Raw genomic sequence first — 22,892 nt, forward strand, 5'->3', positions numbered from 1 at the left:
TCAGGACCTCTTCTCTATCTTTAAGGCGGTGAAATCGCACGATTGTCGCCCTATGTGGTTCTCCCGCTTTTGGTCTTCTCGTCGGGATCCGATGTGCCCCCTCCACCTCTAAGGGGCCCGCAGGGGCCTCAGCTCCCATCAACGAGCTTAGCATCTTGCTTACATAAGCCCCGCAATCCGCTCCTTCCACTCCCTCAGGGATACCCAATATTCGAAGGTTCTTCCTTCGCGCTCTGTTTTCTAGGGCCTCAATCCTTTCAATGCACTTTTTGTGGAGCGCCTCGTGCGTCAGTGTTTTGGCCGCCAGGCCCAGAATCTCGTCCTCATTATCCGTCACCTTCTGCTCCACCACGCGGAGCTCTGTCTCCTGGGTCCTTTGTGCCTCCTTGAGCCCCTCAATTGCCTGTAGCATCGGGGTCAGCACCTCCCTCTTTAGTAGCTCCACACACCGTCTCAAGAATTCATCTTGCTCGGGCCCCCATGCCGCCTGGGCTTTCTCCGCCGCCATCTTGTGTCTTCTCCCTTTCTGTCCCTCTCGTCGAGGATTCCTCGCGCTGCAGCTGCAGCCGCCGCCGCCGATATTTTCCTCTTTCGTGGGGGGGGGGGGCTCCCTATTCACTCACCCCACACCGGGTTTCGTCGCGCGAAAACCTCCCGTTGGGGCTCTTAAAAGAGCCCGAAGGTCCGTTGGAGCTGGAGCAGCCAAAAGGTGCGGCTTAGCTAGTCATCGCCGCAACCGGAAGTCGTCAAAATTTGCTTTAATGTTAATAGGAGCAAAATACCACAGCCCAAGTTCAGTAGGCAAATTGATTTTTATCTTTAAACCACTGTACCCTGATTAATTTACTCACCAGATTGGAATGAGACCACCATGCTAAATATGGTAACTATGTTCAAGACCCCACAGCAATACTGAAAATATCAAGTGGTACTAACAAAACGTAACAGCCAGAGGTGCAAGTATTTGTGAAGTTGTTTTTGAAAGGAACTGTAGAGAGTTTACTGACCTATATAGACCCTTCTGCTGAATCTTTGCATCAGTAACAATACAAACACGTGTAGTGGGATAAGGTTGATGATGAACACGTAGCCACCCCACGCGGATACCTGAAATCAATGTTCAAAAATGTATCAAAACTACAAGTTGGATATGAAATAGAAGTAAAGATTACATGAAAAAAGCATTCCCATGGCTCAACAGCCTCATTCCAAAGTTAAAGAAGATGGAAAATGTGAAGGGCGTAGAAATGTTGTTAGAGCCCAACCAGGTAAAACACATGGCTGTCCTTGTTCCTTTATTGTTTTCTGCATTGGCTTCTTGTCCCCAGCATTCAGCTTGCAGGGGTGGGGCCGTGTTCCGTCATCACTCAAACTGGTAGGTAGAACTCCAAGTTTAGTAATGGTTCTTGGGTTTGAGGAAGGAAGATGCATTCACATCACTCCCAGGTGCACTGTGTAATGAATACGGTTGCAGCTGGGTATTTACGTTTCAAGTTGGGACGATGTGGCGTTACCACATTTATTGAGGACTCATCATCTCATTAGATTGATAAATCTGATTAGTTATGGATCATGCCATTCCTGAGGTCAACTCAAGAACGAGCCTTCTGAATTTTGGAATTCACTTTCATAGATTTTAGAGTGCAGGAGGCAGCCATTCGGTCCATCGAGTCTGCACCGGCTCTTGGAAAGAGCACCCTATTTAAGCCCACACTTCCAATCTATCCCCGTAACCCTCAACCCCACCGAACCTTTTTACATTAAGGCAAATTTAGCACAGCCAATCGACCTAACCTGCACAACTTTGGACTGTGGGAGTAAACCGGAGCACCCGGAGGAAACCCACGCACACAACGGGGAGAATGTGCAGACTCCGCACAGACAGTGATCCAAGCCGAGAATCGAACCTGGGACCCTGGAGCTGTGAAGCAACTGTGCTAACCACTGCGCTGCCCATTTGCCCAAGAATCATTGTCTTGATTAGCATTCCAAGATCCAGATGAAATCAAGTACAAGCTAAACTGTAGTTCAGTGAAAATTATAACAGTTTTTGTCTGACCGGATCAATCAGTTTAAGGGTACATCTGTCTTTGGGTTTATTTAGCGAGTGGTGCCTGGTGCACATGGGGTACTGATGACTGGAGCAAGTGATGCAGGGACAACTGCCAAGGGCTGGTGGCAATGGCAGCAGGGTGGTTTGAGGAGAACAGAAACAGACTAAGTGAAGGACAACTAAACAAAGTTAGCCTGGCTACAGATTGTTTCCATGAGGGACGGGGTGGGCTGATGGAAGGGAAGGGATGAGATGATGGAATTTGAGCAAAGATGGAGGGGGAAATTAGTTGATGCTATCTTCATGCTAAAATTGAAGATTCACTAGATTTGAATGAAAAAAATCCAGAAAATGTAAGAGGAATTAAAGTACATCAACATTGATTCTATAGATGATGAAAGTCTATACCAGTGAATTGCTACACAGTTTAATTCCAATGCACATGTCACTGCACAAAATTAGACTCGAGAAAGGAACAATTGCAACATAACACAAATCCTAAACAAAGACGGTCATGGAACAAGGTAGTTCTGATGTTTTTAAGATGATAGATACCGAAATTTTACAGGCATATTTCAAGGAAATAGAGCATTACTTCCTCAAAGAATATTGAGCCCATCTGATGTAAACTTTTTCAATTTTGGGGGGGGAATAAACCCCCTGCCCAATTAGACCATAAATATGGCCAGACTCTTGCCAAAATTAGTATTCTTAAAATATTAACTCTGTTTCTCTCTTCAAAGATGCCCCCAAGAGTGTGATTTTTTTTGGTAATGGTCTTTGGTAAAAGAATAACCAAAAATCTTGTTTTTGAAAGTGCACTGCTACAATAATGATACTCATTTGACCATTTGCAGGCCTCCGCTAGTTAAAACATCCTTCTGGCTTTACTGTGATTCAGCAAACAAAATTGGGAAAAGATTAAAATCAAACAATAATGCTTACAAAGTATAACACCAAAATGAAACTGTGAATATTATTAGGTGCATTGCTTGGTTCTTCTTGCACATGGAAGTTTTGTTCAGCTGCGTGTGTGTGCTACAGATGACTGGGAGTTCGCCAGGTCAATGCTGTCTATCATTAGAAAGAAAGCAAAGTGCTGCCTGCTTTGTAACTAAAGTGAGTGCATCTGCACACCAAAACTGCAGTGTACTTGCGATAACCGAGCTTAAATCTAATTCTTAAATTCATCTTTCAGGTTTAATTTTTGGGTTGGATAAAGCATAACTATAAAATCAAAATACTTAACTGAGTGGAACACCTGTCACAATGATGGACATGAGTGAGGATCTACCTACAATTTCAACTAGCCATGGACCTATTGAACTGCTTAAAAGAGGACCTGCTTTTAAAAAAAATACAAAGGCACTGATCAAAAAGTGGCTGATATTGTAAAGAGAGCCCTTCTAGAAAATTCCTATATGGATTGTATTGGCAGACCTCCGTGGAGAAGTGTGTGTTTTGGGGTTGGGGGGGGGGGGGGTTGCTGTCAATGTCCACTTCAAACACACTTGAAAGGCTACATCCCATCAGACATCAAAGGGCCATCTCCTGTTGATTTAGATCTCAGGATGTGTCGAAAGGTTTCGGAATTCCCTTCTGGAAATACACAGAAATTAGTTTAACAACTGACTCTGGCAAACAGAAAAGCAGAAACACCAATCTAAATCACCCCTGCAGAGACCAGCATCACTCTCTGGAAACAAATCTCTCTTTCTCTCTGGAAACAATTAAAGGTGTCTTCTTCAACGAGTGCAAACTTTAAAGAAGGAATTCTACCGAAATCATCTAAGATAAAGGCAGCAACGTGCCGGAAACGACACCTCACAGACAAGTTAAGAACTTACTTGTATATTCTTTCAACTTTTATTTGGGCTCTATTTATCTAATGTGTATGTGCGCATGATGGGTGGCACAGTGGTTAGCAGTGTTGCTTCACAGCGCCAGGGTCCCAGGATCGATTCTCAGCTTGGGTCACTGTCTGTGCGGAGTCTGTAAGTTCTCCCAGTGTCTGCGTGGGTTTCCTCCGGGTGCTCCGGTTTCCTCCCACAGGTCCCGAAAGACGTGCGGTTAGGTAATTTGGGCATTCTGAATTCTCCCTCCGTGTAACCGAACAGGCACCGGAATGTGGCGACTAGGGGCTTTTCATAGTAACTTAATTGTGCAGTGTTAATATAAGCCTACTTGTAACAATAAAGATTATTGTGTATTGCATCTTTTATTATTTTTTCATCGGGTTTTAGCAACTAATAAACTTATTTTGACTCCAGGAAACTTGGCTTGATTGGCTTCTTGTAAGTAAAGTAAATATATTGGAATGGAAATGGTATCTACGGGGAAAGAATTTGAAACAAATCTTTATTGCACCAACTGAGGGGGTTGAATAAAAGGGGAGCCAGCTCACTCTGCCTTACCCGGTCATAACACCAACTATATATACATTCAGCAATTTAGCCATTACTGGTGTACAGACAACCTACCTGAAGACATTTGGTAAATGAGAATCAGGCTTGCAATCAGGACTTCAGAAACTTGAAATACAGCTACGCAATCATTTTGCTGCATCACCCCTGAATCTCTGCAAACATGTTTTATTGTTAACGACAGATAAGGTGGTGCTCTGGGAACAGGACACAGCAGGGTGTAGACTGAACAGTAGAAAAGCTTCACCCGTTTAAGCAATAAAAAATGCAAACTATTAAATTATTTTTAGCTTTGATAAAACTCTATAATGGAACAAGGTTTAATCTGCCTTACCATGTAAAAGTAGGACAGGCAGCAACATATCGTCCAGAAAACAGAACCAGTTTTCACAGATTTGACCTGTAATGAAAAACGCACAAGTTGCAATTTTTTAAGATTCCAGCTTTAAATGAAGCTCTATTATAGATTTTCTCATATGTGCAGTAGAATGTGTACTTTTCAATATTGGAGACAACTCAAACTAGACACCGTACATTTTTATTTTTAAGTTCCAAACTGTTCCTGTCCTGGAATAATTCAAGAATACAAAACCATTCACCCAAAATTTCTTAAAAATCCAGAATCTGTATAGACTAAATGTTCAGTGGATAAAGTCAATCTTTAGGCTCCAGAATAAATATAAGACTATTATGTAAAATATATCTATGCTGTTTCAAGGTGCTACAGCGGCCTTATCCTTGAATTTGTGAAGAATGTAGCACTTCTATTTGGCGCGTGGGTGAGGGGAGATGGGTGTGAAAAATTCAACTGCAACTTTAAGCATTTGGAGATGCTGGGAACAGAGCACAGGTAACAGCGTCTTCTATTTCTGCAAGTCATTGTCAGAATGATGAGGATGGGAGAACTGGTCACTTTTAGTATATTAACCCCAAGGTCATGGTGTAAGCTTACCCCAGAATACATTTATTTAATTAGCCAAGGACAGTGGGCGAGACAGATCACAGCCTGCTAGACAGCAGTGTGCTTGAACAGCTGGAGCATAACTACTGACATGAAATGAAAATCGCTTATTGTCACAAGTAGGTTTCAAATGAAGTTACTGTGAAAAGCCCCTAGTCGCCACATTCCGGCACCTGTTCAGGGAGGCTGTTACGGGAACTTTAAAAGCAATCTCCTATATTGAATGAATATCAACACTGAACAACTTAACCAAGTGCAATATTCAGGCTATTTGTCAGTTTCTGTTTTGAACCCAAAAGATCTCTCACAATGGGGTTCAACTGCCTGAGGCTGACCAGCCTCTCAGATAACCAGATTCAGAACAAACTCCTCTCTTCCAATGTTCGCATCAACTGGAATCCAGTTATTTACAACAAATCGTGCAATATACAAATTGTAGACTAATCTGACTTTGCAAATAAATACAAATGTCAATTCTCCTGCAAGATATGAAACAGCCCCATTCTCCCAATAAACCAGCCAGTAAGGAAAAAATACATCACATTCAGAGAATACATGAAGTTTCCTCAATCTCTCCTCATTCAAAACAATCCTTCCATCCTCGGGCTTCGTCTGACGAACCTCCGTTGCAGTCCCTCTATGGCAAGTACAACCTTCCTTCGATAAGGAAACCTAAACTGTACATATATTTCAGATGCGGTCTCACCAATCTTGGAGTCACGGTATACAGCACAGAAGTAGCCATTCCGCCCATTGTCTCAAAAACAGCCAGCTAAGTCATCTAACCCCATTTTCCAGAACTTGGCCCATAGCCTTGTGTGCCTTGGCATCGCAAATGCACATCTAAACACTTGACTGTGTTGCTAATTTTTGGTTGGTTCAATTGGCTCGGTTTTATAACCTTTGCTCTAGAGTCGCCAGGTATCTTTAGGATACCGCCACGAGGTTCAAGTTCAAGTAATGATCAATAACTCAACACACCAATTAGTAAGATTCAAATCAAAGCACATTTATTATACATAGTAAATCACTACTCATGCATAAACTCTACTTTCTAGGCTATTTCTATAACTAACAGGCCTATATTTAGCTTCGGACTGGCCCACCAGGTCAGGGGAACAAATGGCCTTTCGTTTGGGTTCTGAGTCTGCGGGATTCAAAAGCTGGTATGGACTGGTAGCTAGGAGCGCCTATCTCATAGCGAGCGTTGACTTGAGACTTACTTTCTTGGAGGCCGCCGGACAGTTCACTCTCAGGGGTTGTTTCGCGTTGCTGAGTGACCCTGCCAAAGGACTTTTTGAACTTGGGGGCTTTACTTTATAGTCCCTAGGGGCTTCCCGCCCTTTGGGGCGGATCCTGTACCTGGTTTCAAGTGATTGGACTTTGTTCCAATCGCTTGGTTCGATTTCTCCAATACTGGAGCGGTTCCCTGATCGTTGGGCGGTCTTTAAGTGCCCGTTAACCTCTTTTGTGCTGGCTCCTGCTGGCGCCGAGGAGTCTGGCGTGGCTTTGTTTACTTTAAAATGTTTTGATTGTTCCCGGGGATCGCTCATTACTATGTAGATGGCTGCTATATTACTATGCAGATGGCTGCTTGTATCGATGCTGTCTGGGTTTCTGCAGAGTCTAATACACAGTAAACATGCACCTGCTAGTTTTTGCTCGTGTTGGCTGAATTTCCCTTCAGCCTTTTATGGATCTCCATTTTAAGTAGGGAAGTGGCCAACTCAGGTGGCTACAACTGTAACAAGGGTCTCTGCCTCCACCATCCTTTCAGGCAGTAGAGTTCCAGACTCCCACCAACCTCTGGGTGAAAACGTTCTCCTCTTATTCGTTCAAAACCTCCTACCCTTTACCGTAAATCTATGCCCCTGGTTATTGAGTCCTCACCAACCAAGTTCCTTCCTGCTTAATCTATCTATGCCCCTCATAATTGTATACATCTCAATCATGTCCCCTTCAGTCTCCTCTGCTCCAAAGAAAACAACCCCAAGCTATCCAATCGCTCTTCATAATTAAAACTCTCCAGCCCAGGCAACATCCTGGTAAATCTCCTTTGCACTCTTTCCAGTGCTATCACATCTCTCCTATAATGTGGATTCCAGAACTGCACACAATACTCTTTGCTCTTGATAAAAGCAAATTACTGCACATGCTGGAATCTGAAATTAAAGAGAAAATTCTTGAAAATCTCAGCAGATCTGGCAGCATCTGTAGAGAGAGAAAAGAGCTAATGTTTCGAGTCCAGGTGACCCTTTGTCAAAGTTTTAAGACAGAGAAAGTGAGAAATATTTATACTGTGGAGTGAGAAAGATGAGTCATAGCCACAGAAACCCAGGGAAAACAGGATGCTAATAGCCACAGAAACCACAGGGAAAGAGTGCTAATGGCAGTCCCCAGAGAGAACAAAAGGTGTGAAAGGCCAAACAGCAAAGAAACTAACATCAGAGGATAAACTATGACAGATGTAGATGTGGGGGATGGAGAACGGGGATGCAAAGGGGGGAAAGGGTAAGGAAAGGTGGATAAGATGGGAGTAGGGTTTAAATATATATAGAAAGACAAGAGAGAAAGCAATGGTAAAAAACAGTTAAAATGAAATGGAATGAAAACAAATGGGTTGAGGTGGGGTAGAGCTAATCAATATCGAATTCAACTTCAGATGATTAGCTCTACCCCATCTCAAACCATTTGTTTTCATCCCATTTCATTTTAACTGTCTTTTACCATTTTTCTCTCTCGTCTTTCTTTATATACATTTAATCCCTCCTCCCATCTTATCCACCTTTCCTTACCCTTTCTCCTCTTTGCTTCCCCCTCCCCCACATCTACATCTGTCAGTTTATCCTCTGATGTTTGTTTCTTTGCTGTTTGGCCTTTCACACCTTTTGTTCTCTCTGGGGACTGCCATTGGCACTCTTTCCCCCGTAGTTTCTGTGGCTATTAGCATCCCGTTTCCCTGGGTTTCTGTGGCTATGACTCATCTTTCATTCTCACTCCACAGTATAAATATTTCTGGCTTTCTCTGTCTTATAGCTTTGACAAAGGGTCACCTGGACTCGAAATGTTAGATCTTTTCTCTCCGTACAGATGCTGCCAGACCTGCTGAGATTTTCCAGCATTTTCTCTTTGACTCTGCTCTTGAACTCTATGCCTCAGCTAATAAAGGCAATTATACCATATGCCCGTTTAACCACTGTATCTACTTGCCCCACTACCTTAAGGGACCGGAGAACATGCATACCAAGGTCCCTCTGAGCCTCGGTGCTTCCCAGGGTCCTGCTGATCATCATGTATTCCCTTGTCTTGTTTGTCCTGCCAAAGTGCATCACCTCATACTTATCTGGATTGAATTCCATTTGCCACTCTCTGCTCCCAGTCCACTCTGGCCAAATCATATCGGATCGTATTAAAAATCGGCCTCCCCCAAGTTTAGAATTTTGATTTCAGACCAATCTTTGATTTTTCCTTAACAAATCTTGACTTTAATTGAGTTATGATTGCGGTCTACAAAATTCTCCTCACTGATACTTCAACCACTTGCCCAGCTTAGTTATCTAAAATTAAGCCCCGGACCGTCCCCTCTCTTGTGGGGCTTTCTTCATTCTGGCTTAAAAGGTTCTCCTGGGCGGATTTACAAATTCCACTTCCTCTAAACCTTTAACACTATGGCTACTCCAGTTAATCTTGGGGAAATTGAAATCTCCCAATATCACTACCCTATTACTTGCAGTAAGATATCTTTGCTGCTGTCCTCAAACCCCAAGGCCGGTGCAGACTCAATGGACCGAATGGCCTCCTTCTGCACTGTAAATTCTATTATTCTATGAACATGCCAATTGCCTTCCTAATTGCTTATGTGATTCATGAACAAAGACACCCAGATCCCTTCGACATCAACACTTCCCAACCTCTCACCATTTAAGAAATACTCAGTCTTTCTGTTTTTGCTCCCAAAGTGGATAACTTCACACTTATTCACATTATATTCCATCTGGCAAGTCCTGGCGTACTCAATTCGCCTGTACATACTCCCTGGAAGCCACCTTACAACATCCTCAACTCAGATTGCCACCTAGTTTTGGGCAATCAACAAATTTGGAAATAGTACATAGTACATTTCATCCCCGCATTCAAATCATGGACATAAGATTGTGAACAACTGTGGGCCAAGCACGGATTCTTGCAGTACTCCACTAGTAACAGCCTGCCATCCCAAGAACAGTGACTAATTTATTCCTACTCTTTTTTTGATCTGTTAACTAACCCCCAATCCCATGTGGTCTCATTTTGTTTAACGAACACCTGGGCAGCACAGTAGCAAGTGGTTAGCACCGTTGCTTCACAGCCCCAGGGTTCCAGGTTCGACTCCCGCTTGAGTCACTTGTGTGTTTTCCCCGGGTACTCCGGTTTTCCCCCACATGTCCCGAAAGAAGTGCTTGTTAGGTGAATTGGACATTCGGAATTCTCCCTCGGTGTACCCGAACAGGCCAAGGTGTGGCGACTAGGGGCTTTTCACAGTTGCTTAATTGCAGTGTTAATGTAAGCCTACTTGTGACAATAATGATTATTGTCGTTGTATGGGACCTTATCAAAAGCCTTCAGAAAATTCAAATATACCATATCCACTGGCTCCCCTCCGTCTATGCTACAAGTAACTTCCTCAAAAAATCTCCAACAGGTTTGAGAAACATGATTTCCCTTTCATAAATCCATGTCGATTCTGCCCAATCATTATTTTCCAAGTGTCCAGTTATCGCATTCTTTATAAGATTCGAATATCACTCATTTTAAACTGATTTCAAATTAACATGCATTTGGTTCTGTTTTCTCTCCCTCCCTTCTAAAATAGTGAGGTTACAATCACTTAGTTTCCATAATCTATGAATTTTGAAAATTAACCAGCAATGCATACACGATAGCCACCTCCTTCAACATGCTGGGATGCAGCTCATCTGGTCCAGGGGAGTCATCAACCTTTTATCCAATTTATTTTGAGTCCTTCTTCTTTATTCATAAAAATTTCTTTCAGTTCCTCATTTTCACTAATCCCTTAGTTCCCTAGTATTTCTGGGAGATTTTCCTGTACCTTCCGTTATGAAGACAGACAAGTAATTGTTTAGCTTCTCTGCCTTTCTCCATTATAAATCCTCTCTTCTCAATTTGTAATGGACCCACATTTGCCCTTGCCAATCTTTTCCCCCCACATACCTAAAGAAACTTTTACAGTCCATCCTTATGCTACTTGCTTGAATTCATATTCTCTTTTCCCTTCATCTGTTTCCTGGTCTTCCTTTACTGGATTCGGAATTGCCCCAATCCTCAGGATTACCATTTTCTCTGCCAACCTAAGTCACTTCTTTTGATCTAGTGCGATCTTTCAACTTCTTTTATTAGCCATGGTTCATTCTCCTTTCCGGTTAGGTTTTTGGGTATTACTTCTGCCTCAGCGCGTCTCTTTTGCATAGACCTACATGTATTTTAGGGGGGCACAGTGGTTAGCACTGCCACATTCCAGCACCAGGGACCCGGGTTCAATTCCAGCTTCAGGTGACTATCTGTGTGGAGTTTGCACTTCTCCCGTGTCTGCTAAGTTTCCTCCAGGTGCTCCAGTTCCTCCCACAGTCCAAGGGTCCATTACAGGTGGAGGAGAGGATTTAAAATCATTTGTCAATTGATTTTCTGAATTTATGCTGCAATTTAGTTCAAAACTGATTTTAACCTGAATACGAGGTGTTCCATACTCCACTAGATTACCTATTGCACTCTCTACAGTAGCGATAATGTAGAACTGGCTGTCACATTGAGTGATTGAAGCACTGAAGCACAGATGTATTCAAGAGGAGAGTCATACAAGCATAAGCAAGGAGGACGGAGAGTGCTACAGGAACAAAGCGGTGATTAGAGCACAAAGTACAAACTGCGCTATGTGGGCCAAATTACTTGTTCCTGTGCTGGATGTCAATGCATGTAATTCTTACTAAAAAATTTGATTCAGAGATAATGTGTAGGTCACATCTTTAAAGTTAGGGCATTCACACATTGAAGAGATTTGATAATTATACCGATGCTATCAAAAGCCATTTCATTTCAAAGACAGATTAATATATTGTTCATGCATTTTTCAGGTTTCATTTTTCAGACTCCAAATAATTTTGCATCACAAGTGCTGCAATTTCTGTTTTAAACATTTAGCATCAAAGGTCCAGATCTTCCAGGCTCGATTGTTGGAGACTGGGCATATGAGACACTATGCGCATCGGGGATTGTCCAGGAAGTTTGAACTTCCGATGGGGAATTCCGCTGCTCGCTGGGACCGTCCATGAAGGTCTCCGACTCCTGAGTTAGAGTTGAAGACTTTGGATAGTTCCAAAGTACTTACCTGGGTAGTTAACAAAGAAATGTTAGACAGAAAAGTCCTGTTCTAACTTCTGTAACAACTACACAACTGACCCAGCAATCACTCACACTGACCCCCTCCTCACCCAGATCGGACAACCCCTCCTGACCTGTGACCTGCCACCTCACCCATTTACCCACCTGCCCATTCACTAACTTTTGCACTTACCTTACAGCAGCTAGTGCTTTAAAAAACAGGCTTAACTTCCCTCCAACCCTCAGTGCCAAGATGAAGCTCACAGGCGGACTCGACGTTGCGCCTTTCTGTAAAAGCCGGCCTCCGAAGGCTGAGCATTGTCAAGGCACAGAAAAGGTCAGAGGGGCAAGCTATCCGATGGAAATTGCCACTTCACGGAAGATCCAGGACAACATTTTGAATCACAGTCTATCACACAGAATATCAATGTATTTACGGCTAACATAGTTTGACAGCAGTGTTCCCTCTTAAGCTGTGCATCTTCACAACTGTGTAATATTCCATCATTAGAGTAGCACAAATCCTCATGGCTAAATGAGGTTAAGTGCCACTCTAGCCCATGGGCAAAGAACTGGTAGACGCCTTCGTAACAGGAAATAAATGGATGAGAACCAGGCCTGACAGGATTAATCAGGTGGAATGAACAGTCGAAAGTTACTCGTCAGTCCATGGAGCTCAAAGCTATGTCGGGCTTATCTTTACTACAGCCTGCTTGCTGACCCTTTCAATTACCACTCCCACCCCTCCCACTCACAATCCCTCTCTTGCTTCCTCCACTCAGGCCCTTGCTCACTGTTTCAGGAAAGTGAAACAGCGAGAGGGAGGGAGGCAGAAAGAAAGAGGTGGTGAATGGGAGGCAAGTTGTGCGAGTAAGTTGTTTAAAAGTGTGAGAAGTTACGAAGAATTGCCAAGTTATAAGAGTTAGAGATTTTGACGGGTTAGTTAATACCACTGATTAGTCATTCTATTGCAGCTGATTTTATAGATTTAATGGAAGAGGTCAGCATTTATTGCCCATCACCGAGGGCATTTAAGAAGTTAATCACATTGCTCTAGATCTGGAGTCACATGTAAGGTCAGACCAGGCAAGGATGACAGGTTTTCTTCCCTAAAAAGGACATTAGGGAACCAGGTAGGGTTTCATGACAATTGGAAGGACCATTTCATGGTCACCTTTAGACTTAAAAAAATTGAATTCAAATTTCACCACCTGCCATGGCGGGATTTGAACCCGGGTCCCCAGAGCATGACTCTGGGTCTCTGGATTACTAGTCCATCGATAACGTCACCGCCTTCCCCGAATCACTCGGTTCGGTTAAAGGCACCAAAGGGGGAACGACGTGAGCTGCTGAACGGCTTGACACAAGGGAACATCATTGTCACATATATGGTAGTAAAATCAGAGTTGGGGGTGGGGAGGGGGAGGAAGGAGAAAAAAATGAACAGATAGGGAAAGGAAACAGATAGGAGAAGGAAGCGTTTGAATGGCTTTTCATGTCAGAAACCATAGGCATGGCTACTAGCTGCTACACAAGTTAACCTGCAAAATTAGGTTGAGTGAATAGAACAGGAACAGAAGAGGAAGCAATTTCAGAAAATAGAGAGGAGATCCCAACAAGAAAATCAGAGGATGCTGATAACTGATGGCTTAATGAAAAATGGGATTGATGGAAGGTAGCATGTTGCGCAAAAAAAAAAAAAAGTACCAAGCTGGCACCTAGCAATGGAAGCCCCCTAGTGATATCGGTGAAGCATAAAATCTGCAATCAGATGGAGCAACGTTTGGTGAGGGAGCAATGAGTCACCATTTGAAAAACATTTTTCAGCCTGGTGCTGATTGTCAACAAATTTATTTAAGCTGACTTTGTGAATGAGGATACATTTGTATGTTTATAATGGAACTAATGCTAGTGACCTGGCAAAACTGTGGTGAATATTAATGGGGAGAATTAAATTCATCTAAAATAGTCACATTGAAGTTTGGGAAAGAACATCCTATTCCACCAATCCATTGCCAAATGAGAATTTTATTTAAGTTCAGGAAGTGGGCACATCTGGCAATACTACCGTTTATTGTCCTTCCTCAACATCCCTCAAGATCAGCATTATGAGCCAATGTTTGCACTGCTGCAGTTTGCATGCATTATTGCTTTTCATAACTTTTGTTTTATGCAAAAAAGCATCTTGCTAGACGATAGCTATGAGGAGAGATTGAATAAACTCGGTTTGTTGTCACTCGAATGAAGGAGGTTGAGGGGTGACCTGATAGGGGTCTACAAATTTATGAGGGGCATAGACAGAGTGGATAGTCAGAGACTTTTTCCCAGGGTAGAGGGGTCAATTACTAGAGGGCATAGGTTTAAGGTGCGAGGGGCAAGGTTGAGAGGAAAGGTTATGAGGCAAGTTTTTTTTTTTTTTTTTTTTTTTTATACACAGAGGGTAGTGGGTGCCTGGAATCCACTGCCGGAGGAGGTGGTGGAAGCAGGGACGATAATGACGTTTACGGGGCATCTTGACAAATACATGAATAGGATGAGAATAGAGGGATACGGACCCCGGAAGTTTAGAAGATTTTAGTTTAGACGGGCAACATGGTCAGCAAGGGCTTGGACGGCCGAAGGGCCTGTTCCTGTGTTGTACTTTTCTTTGTTCTTTGGTCAAGGTCAGAGGTACCGGTACGCCAATGACTTTGAGGAAAGGAAAAAAGCTGGACTTTTATTGACAAATCTGCAAGTTGCAGATTACCAACACTAGCTTTGGATTCCAGATGTAACCAACTGACTTAAATTCCCCAAATACCATAAATGGGAGTTATGGACTAATCTTTAGATTAGTCAAGGCCTCAGGATTAGTCAAGTAGCAAGCAGGTTGTCCCACACCAGTTTTCTTAATACATTCAAACTTCTGCATTTTTAACATTTGTTTAAAGAAAACAATCTTTTCGGAGCAGAAGAACATCAAATTTTACCAGACCTCCTGCACCAGAATTATAGAAAACCTTTAGTTTTTTTAGATTAAGGTCAAAAATGTATGAAACTTGGCCACTTGCCACTTTTGCAAACTTCAGTTTAGACACATTTCAGGACAGGGAACTGACTTATTTCCTATCCAGTCACAGCATTTTGTATGTTACAAAGTATAAAACCAGAAGCAGGAGAGAGTAAAGGATAGCAACATTAGCTAAATATGTTAAATATCAGCTACAATCCACTAAAAAATTAAGTTAGGGGGTTCTACTTGCTTCATCTTAAAAGATTGAAACATTTGGACTTCCGGTTGCGGCTATGCCTAGGTAGGTCGCACGTTCGGCAGCTCCCGCCGAGAACGGACGTTTGGGCTCTCTAGAGGAGCCCCAACGGCAATTGTTCGAAGGCTTCCAGCGTGGGAAGGTGACAGCAAGGTCCCCCCCAGCAGTATATGGATTGGACCAGGAGTGGAGTGGTGAAAAAAGTGATCTTGGAGCAGCGAAAAGTGAGAGGGAGGAAAAACAAGATGGCGGCGGGTGGAGACCAAGCAGCATGGGCGCAGTGGTCACAGGAGCAGCAGGGGTTTCTTAGACGGCGCTTTGAGGAGCTGAAGACCGAAATGCTGGCACCAATGAAGGCGCCGATTGAGAAGCTAGTGGTGACCCAGAAGGCCCAAGGGGCGGCGATTCGAGAGGTGCGGCAAAAAGCCTCGGAGAACGAGGACGAGATCTTGGGCCTGGCAGGGAAGGTGGAGGCGCTGCACAAGAGGTGGGCGGAAATATTCGAGGACCTGGAGAATAGGTCGAGGAGGAAGAATCTTCGGATTCTGGGTCGCTCTGAAGGAATGGAGGGGCCCGATGTCGGGGCATATGTGAGCACGATGCTCAATTCGCTGATGGGCGCGGGAGCCTTCCAGAGGCCTCTGGAGCTAGATGGGGCTCATCGGGTCCCAACAAGGAGACCCAAGGTAAACGAGCCGCCAAGGGCTATAGTGGTGAGGTTTCACCGCTTTATGGACAGAGAGAGTGTCCTGAGATGGGCCAAGAAAGAGCGGAGCAGTAGGTGGGAGAATACGGAGATCCGAATCTACCAGGTGCAGAGGTGGCTAAGAAAAGAGCTGGTTTTAATCGGGCCAAGGCAGTGCGCCATCGAAAGGGGGTGAAGTTTGGTATGCTGCAGCCAGCGCGTCTGTGGGTCAGGTTCCAGGATCGACACCACTACTTTGAAACGCCTGATGAGGCATGGAGCTTCATACGGACTGAAAAGTTGGACTCAAATTGAGGGTTTGGTGTGGGGGGACGTTTGTTGTGTTTGCTACGTTTGGGGAATATTCTTTTTGTCAGGGTGCTGGGTGAGGATGGGTGAAGGGACTTGATGGGGAGACTGTGGGAGTGTGTGTGCGTCGTTGCTGGAGGGGCAGACCCTCACGAGGGAAGAGGGGGAGTGGAGGCCCGGGGAGGGGAATTGGGGTAAGGCCGCAAAAGGAGCTGCGCCAGAGGGGGCGCGGCCAGCTCAGGAAAGCGCGGGCTTTTTCCCGTGCTAGAGAAGGACGAGATGGGTGGTGCTGGAGGGGGAGCGCGCATTGACTGCCAGGGAGGGGGAGGGGGGGGGGGGGATTCTCATACTGGAGGGGATTGATGGAATGGCAGGAGGCACCGGGGTCAGCAGGAGTCAGCTGACTTACGGGAGTGTTATGGTGGGAGCAAAAGGGCTAGATGTGGATCTAGCGGGGGGAGGGAAGAGATAGGGTTGCTGCTGCATTGGCCAAAGGGGAGCTGGAAGTAGGAGAGGTGGTCGGGGCAGGGCGGGCAGGGGGGGGCACAGGCACGTGACTGGCCTAGAAAAGGAGATGGCTAGTCGGCGGGCGGGGGGGGGGGGGGGGGGGAGAAGGAACAGCCCCCCAATCCGGCTGATAACTTGGAATGTGAGGGGCCTGAACGGGCCGGTCAAGAGGCCCGGGTGTTCGCGCACTTAAAAAGGGACTGAAGGCAGACGTGGTTATGCTTCAGGAGACGCATTTGAAGGTGGCAGATCAGGTTAGGCTGAGAAAGGGATGGGTAGGACAGGTGTTCCATTCGGGACTGGATGCGAAGAACAGAGGGGTTGCAATACTAGTGGGGAAGCGGGTGTCATTTGAGGCAATGAATACTGTAGTGGATAGTGGAGGTCGATATGTGATGGTGAGCGGTAGGCTGCAGCGGGTGCGGGTGGTACTGGTAAATGTATATGGTCCGAATTGTGATGCTGGATTTATGAAGCGCATGCTGGGTCGGATTCCGGACCTGGAGGTAGGAAGCTTGATAATGGGGGGGGGGATTTCAACACGGTGCTGGACCCAGCATTGGATCGCTCTCGGTCCAGGACGGGTAAGAGGCCGGCTGCGCGCAAGGTGCTTAGGGGATTTATGGACCAGATGGGAGGAGTGGACCCATGGAGGTTTGTCAGGCCCCAGGCCAGGGAATTTTCATTCTTTTCCCACGTCCATAGAGTCTACTCCCAGATAGATTTTTTTGTTCTGAGCAGGGCGCTAATGCCGAAAGTGGAGGGAACGGAGTACTCGGCCATAGCCATCTCAGACCACGCCCCGCATTGGGTGGAGCTGGAGTTGGGGGAGGAGAGGGACCAGCGCCCGTTGTGGCGCCTGGATGTGCGGCTGTTGGCGGTGAGATGTGTGAGCGGGTGCGGGGGTGCATTGAAAGATATTTGGAGGCCAACGACAACGGGGAGGTGCAGGTGGGGGTAGTCTGGGAGGCGCTGAAGGCGGTGGTTAGGGGAGAGCTAATCTCCATTAGGGCCCATAGGGAGAAGAGAGGGGGGAGGGAGAGGGAGAGGTTGGTGGGGGAGATTTTAAGGGTGGATAGGAGATATGCAGAGGCCCCCCTGAGGAAGGGCTACTCAGGGTGTGACAGAATCTCCAGACGGAGTTCGACCTGTTGACCACAGGGAAAGCAGAGGCACATTGGAGGAAAGCGCAGGGTGCGATGTACGAGTATGGGGTGAAGGCGAGTCGGATGCTGGCACACCAGCTTCGTAAGAGGGAGGCAGCGAGGGAGATAGGTGGAATTAAGAATAGAGGGGGGATTACGGTGCGGAGTGCGGTGAGAATAAATGAGGTATTTAGGGACTTTTATGGGGATTTGTACAGATCTGAGCCCCCAGCCTGGGAAGAGGGGATGCGATGATTCTTGGATCAGCTGAGGTTCCAGAGGGTGGAGGAGCAGGAGGTGGCTGGTTTAGGGGCGCCAATAGAGCTGGAGGAGCTGGTTAAAGGATTGGGGAGCATGCAGGCGGGGGAAGGCCCCGGGGCCGGACGGGTTCCCGGTCGAGTTTTATAGGAAGTATGCGGATCTGCTAGGCCCGTTGCTAGTGAGGACTTTCAATGACTAGGGAGGGGGGGGACCTTGCCCCCGACAATGTCCGGGGCGCTGATCTCTCTGATCCTGAAGCGGGACAAGGACCCACTGCAGTGTGGGTCGTATAGACTGATCTCACTCCTTAATGTGGATGCTAAGTTGCTGGCAAAAGTGCTGGCTATGAGAATTGAGGACTGTGTCCCGGGGGTAATTCATGAGGACCAGACGGTGTTCCTACAGGGCAGACAGCTAAATACTAACATGCGGAGGCTCCTTAACGTGATTATGATGCCCTCGGTGGAGGGAGAAGCGGAGGTAGTGGCAGCTATGGACGCGGAGAAGGCTTTTGACTGGGTGGAGTGGGAGTATCTTTGGGAAGTGTTGCCGAGGTTTGGGTTCGGGGAGGGGTTTATCGGCTGGGTCAGATTGTTATATAGAGCCCCGGTGGCAAGCGTGGCTACGAATCGGCGGAGGTCGGAGTACTTCCAGCTGTACCGAGGGACGAGGCAGGGGTGCCCCGTCCCCCTTGCTGTTTGCACTGGCAATTGAGCCCTTGGCCATGGCACTAAGTGAGTCCAGGAAACGGAGGGGACTGGTCCGTGGCGGAGAGGAACATTGGGTGTCGCTATATGCGGACGACCTGTTGCTGTATGTGGCAGACCCAGTGGAGGGGATGGCGGAGGTCATGCGGATCTTAAGGGAGTTTGGGGACTTCTCGGGGTATAAACTGAATGTAGGGAAAAATGAGCTCTTTGTGGTGCATCCAGGGGACCAGAGAAGGGGGACAGACACCTGCCGCTGAAAAGGGCAGAAAGGAGCTTTCGGTACTTAGGGACCCAGGTGGCTGGGAGTTCGGAGGCCCTGCACAAACTCAATTTGACGCGGTTGGTGGAGCAGATGGAGGAGGATTTTAAAAGATGGGATGTGCTGCCACTCTCGCTGGCGGGCAGGGTGCAGATGGTTAAAATGGTGGGAATCCTGAGGTTTCTATTTGTGTTTCAGTGCCTTCCCATTATGATTACCAAGGCCTTTTTCAAACGGGTAAGGGTTTTGTGTGTGCAAATAAGATCCCGAGAGTAAAGAGGGTGTTTCTGGGCAGCCAATGTGGCGATGATTCATAAGTGGGTAATGGAGAGAGAGGGGGCTGCGTGGAAGAGGTTGAAGATGGCGTCCTGTGTGGGCACGAGTCTGAGGGCGCTGTTGACGGCACCGCTGCCGCTCTCGCCGACAAGGTACACCACGGGTCCGGTGGTGGCGGCAACGCTGAAGATCTGGGGGCAGTGGAGGCAACACAGGGGCGAGGTGGGAGCCTCAGTTGGGTCCCCGATTCGGGAGAATCATCGGTTCGTCCCGGGAAGGATGGATGGGGGATTTCGGAGCTGGCATCGGGCAGGGATTAGGAGAATAGGGGACCTGTTCATAGATGGGACGTTTGCGAGCCTAGGGGCGTGGAGGAGAAGTTTGGGTTACCCCCGGGGAATGCTTTTAGGTATATGCAAGTGAGGGCGTTTGAGAGACGGCAGGTGAGGGAATTCCCGTTGCTCCCGGCACAGAGGATTCAGGACAGGGTGATTTTGGGTGTATGAGTTGGAGAGGGCAGGGTCTCGGCGATCTACCAGGAACTGAAAGAAGAGGAGGCCGCGGTAGAGGAGCTAAAGGGCAAGTGGGAGGAGGAGCTTGGGGAGGAGATAGATGAGGGTCTGTGGGCTGATGCCCTGAGTAGGGTTAATTCTTCCTCCTCTTGCGCCAGGCTCAGCGTAATACAATTCAAGGTTGTTCATAGAGCACATATGACAGGGGCGAGGATGAGTAGGTTCTTTGGGGTGGAGGACAGGTGTGGGAGGTGCTCGGGGATTCCGGCAAATCACGTCCACATGTTCTGGTCGTGCCTGGCACTGGAGGGGTTTTGGAGGGGTCTTGCGAGGACTATGTCCAAGGTGGTGAAAGTCCAGGTCAAGCAGAGTTGGGGGTTGGCATTATTTGGGGTAACGGACGAGCCGGGAGTGCAGGAGGCGAAAGAGGCCGGTATCCTGGCCATTGCGTCCCTGGTAGCCCGGCGGAGGATCTTGTTATTATGGAAGGATGCGAAGCCCCCCAGTGTGGAAGCCTGGATAAATGACATGGCAGAGTTCATTAAGCTGGAGAGGATAACGTTTGCCTTACGAGGGTCTGTGCAGGGGTTCTTCAGGCGGTGGCAACCGTTCCTAGACTATCTCGCGGAGTGTTAGAAGGTCAGCAGCAGCAGCAACCCTAGGGTGGGGGGGGGGGGGGTTCTGTTGGGGGGGTGGAGGAAATGGGGGTGGGCGGGGGCTTCCCCTACGAGTACCTTTAAATGTCATATGGGGGGGGGGGCTATTGTACATGGGGTATCCCAATGTAAATGTTTTGTACAATGTTAATTGTTTGCGTTTCTTTTAACTTCTGTTATTGGGGTGGGGTTGTCCAAAATTGTGTTGGAAAACTTGAATAAACATATATTTTTTTAAAAGATTGACAGATTTAACCAATATACCAACTTGAATTTTATCATCCAATTTGACCAAGACGTCCCCCCCTCCTCTAGTACACTGCTACATACATTTGTATTATGTGCATTGCTATGGAAGAAATAGGAACTCGTGCTGTTTCTTAATCATTGTTAAAAAAAATTTGAAAAGATTTTATAGATAATGCACACGATCTAAACTACAACACAATTATGAAAATTGTTCAAACATGGTACATTTGTCGTGCTAATAACAAATGATCAGAAAAAAAAAGCAACAGCTGCATTCAAGCCCCCCCCCATGAAATGAAATGAAATGAAAATAGTTTGTCACAAGTAGGCTTCAAATGAAGTTACTGTGAAAAGCCCCTAGTCACCACATTCCGGCGCCTGTTCGGGGAGGCTGTTACGGGAATCGAACCGTGCTGCTGGCCTGCCTTGGTCTGCTTTCAAAGGCAGCGATTTAGCCCTGTGCTAAACAGCCCCTCTAAATAGCCCCCCTTGCCCCACAATCAAACAAACCCCATCCCAGGCCCTATCAAACAGCTGATTGTAATAACTCCTTGAAGTGGGAGATAAAATGGTTGTCAACTTGGGTAGATCCCTCCACCGATCTCCCGATTTTCACGTCCAAATAGGGTGAATAAGATGATACTGGGTTTTATGTGGGTTTATGTGGGTGGGTAAGGTTCCCCAGGAAGTAGGCGGTGGAGGAGAGGTTGGTGTGGGGACGGCTTTGTGTAAGTGAACAGTCAGAGGACACTATTGTTGGCACCTCTTCAGTTCTTGCCGACCAGGAACGCCACAAGCCTGGCGGTGGTACCAGCGTTGAGGGTGTGGAATCAATGTCGGCAGCACTGTAGGATGGAAGGCAAGTCCCTGTGGGGGCCGATTTGCAGCAACAGGTTTGTTCCGGTGGGGCTGGATAAGAGGTTTCGTGGGTGGGGGGGGCGGTAAGGGGAGTATTTTTGGGACCCGTTTGTGGGGGTAAGTTTATGGAATTTGGAGGAGCTAGAGGAAGTGTACTTGCTGCCGAAGGGGAATGGATTCAGCTACCTGCAGATACAGGCTTCTTGAGGGAGGGGTTGGTTTTGTTCCTACGGCTGCCGCCTCCAGCGCTACTGGGGCTGGTTTAGCACACTGGGCTAAACAGCTGGCTTGTAATGCAGAACAAGGCAGCAGCACGGATTCAATTCCTGTACCGGCCTCCCCGAACAGGCACCGGAATGTGGTGACGACGTGCTTTTCACAGTAACTTCACTGAACCCTACTTGTGACAATAAGCGATTTTTATTATACTGGATAAGCTTCTGTCAAGGATGTGATGGGCGAGAGCAAGGTGTCAGATATAAATAGGGAGCTGATGGGGAGGATGGGTGGAGGAGATATGGCGCAAGTGGGAAGAATTGGGAGGGGGCAATGCAAGCTGGGGTGTGAAGTGAGGCGCTGCGGGGGATAAACTGGCCTTTGTTGTTTGCAAGACTGAGTCCCATACAGTTTAAAGGTGGTGCATAGGGCTCATATGACATAGGTCTAGGATGAGCCTGTTTTTTCCAGGGGTGTAAGATAGGTGTGGGCGGTGTGCAAGTACTCCGGCGAATCATGTCCATATGCTTTGGGTATGTCCGAAGTTGGAGGGGTTCTGGAAAGTTTGTGAACATAATGTCAAAGATCTTGGAAGTGGAGGTGGCACTGAGCCAATGGGCGGAGTTATTTGGGGTACTGGAGGGTGCGGGAGTGCAGGCGAGGAGAGGTTGACGTGTTGACCTTTGCCTCCCCGATAGTCCCGAAGACGATCTTGCTGTGCTGGCGGGACTCCAAGCCGCCGAAAACAGGGGCATGGATGAGCAACTTGGCAGAGTTTCTCCACATAGAAAAAAAAAATCAAGTTTGCCATAAGAGGGGCAGAGAAGCGGTTCATTAACTTCTTTAAGGGACGTTAACACATTTGTGGAGGAGTGGGGATTGTGTGTGTTTTTTGGGGGGGTTTGGGCAGCTCGGTGTAAAAGGAGGGGGTGGTATGGGGGAAATAGTGGTAACTGTTGCTGCTTGCTAAAAATACCTCTGATAAAATATTTTTCAAAAAAAAAAAAGGAATCCCTCCACCGATCTCCTCCAGATATAAAAAGTCCATAAGATCACCCAACCAGGCAGAGGCACTAGGCAGAGCAGAAGCTCTCCATCAGTGAAGCAATAAGAGAGCATCCACCTTCACCAGTCTGCAGCGCCGGCGTGACAGATACCCCGAAAATGGCCCAAAAAAAAGATCTGTTAA

The 22,892-nt window shown here is 46.7% G+C and overlaps 1 protein-coding gene across 1 annotated transcript in view; it reads right to left on the bottom strand.

Moving 5' to 3' along the window:
- Window positions 1-22,892, bottom strand: part of stt3b (STT3 oligosaccharyltransferase complex catalytic subunit B) — a 170,579-nt gene that overhangs the window by 80,653 nt on the left and 67,034 nt on the right. Inside the window, exons 4-5 of the mRNA XM_072509758.1 lie at window positions 4,811-4,876; window positions 1,008-1,107 (exon numbers count right to left, since the gene is read on the bottom strand). Coding sequence (XP_072365859.1) covers window positions 1,008-1,107; window positions 4,811-4,876 — 166 coding nt within the window. The remainder of the gene's footprint in view (window positions 1-1,007; window positions 1,108-4,810; window positions 4,877-22,892) is intronic.

Source organism: Scyliorhinus torazame, chromosome 6, assembly GCF_047496885.1.
Source record: "Scyliorhinus torazame isolate Kashiwa2021f chromosome 6, sScyTor2.1, whole genome shotgun sequence".
Taxonomy (NCBI): domain Eukaryota; kingdom Metazoa; phylum Chordata; class Chondrichthyes; order Carcharhiniformes; family Scyliorhinidae; genus Scyliorhinus; species Scyliorhinus torazame.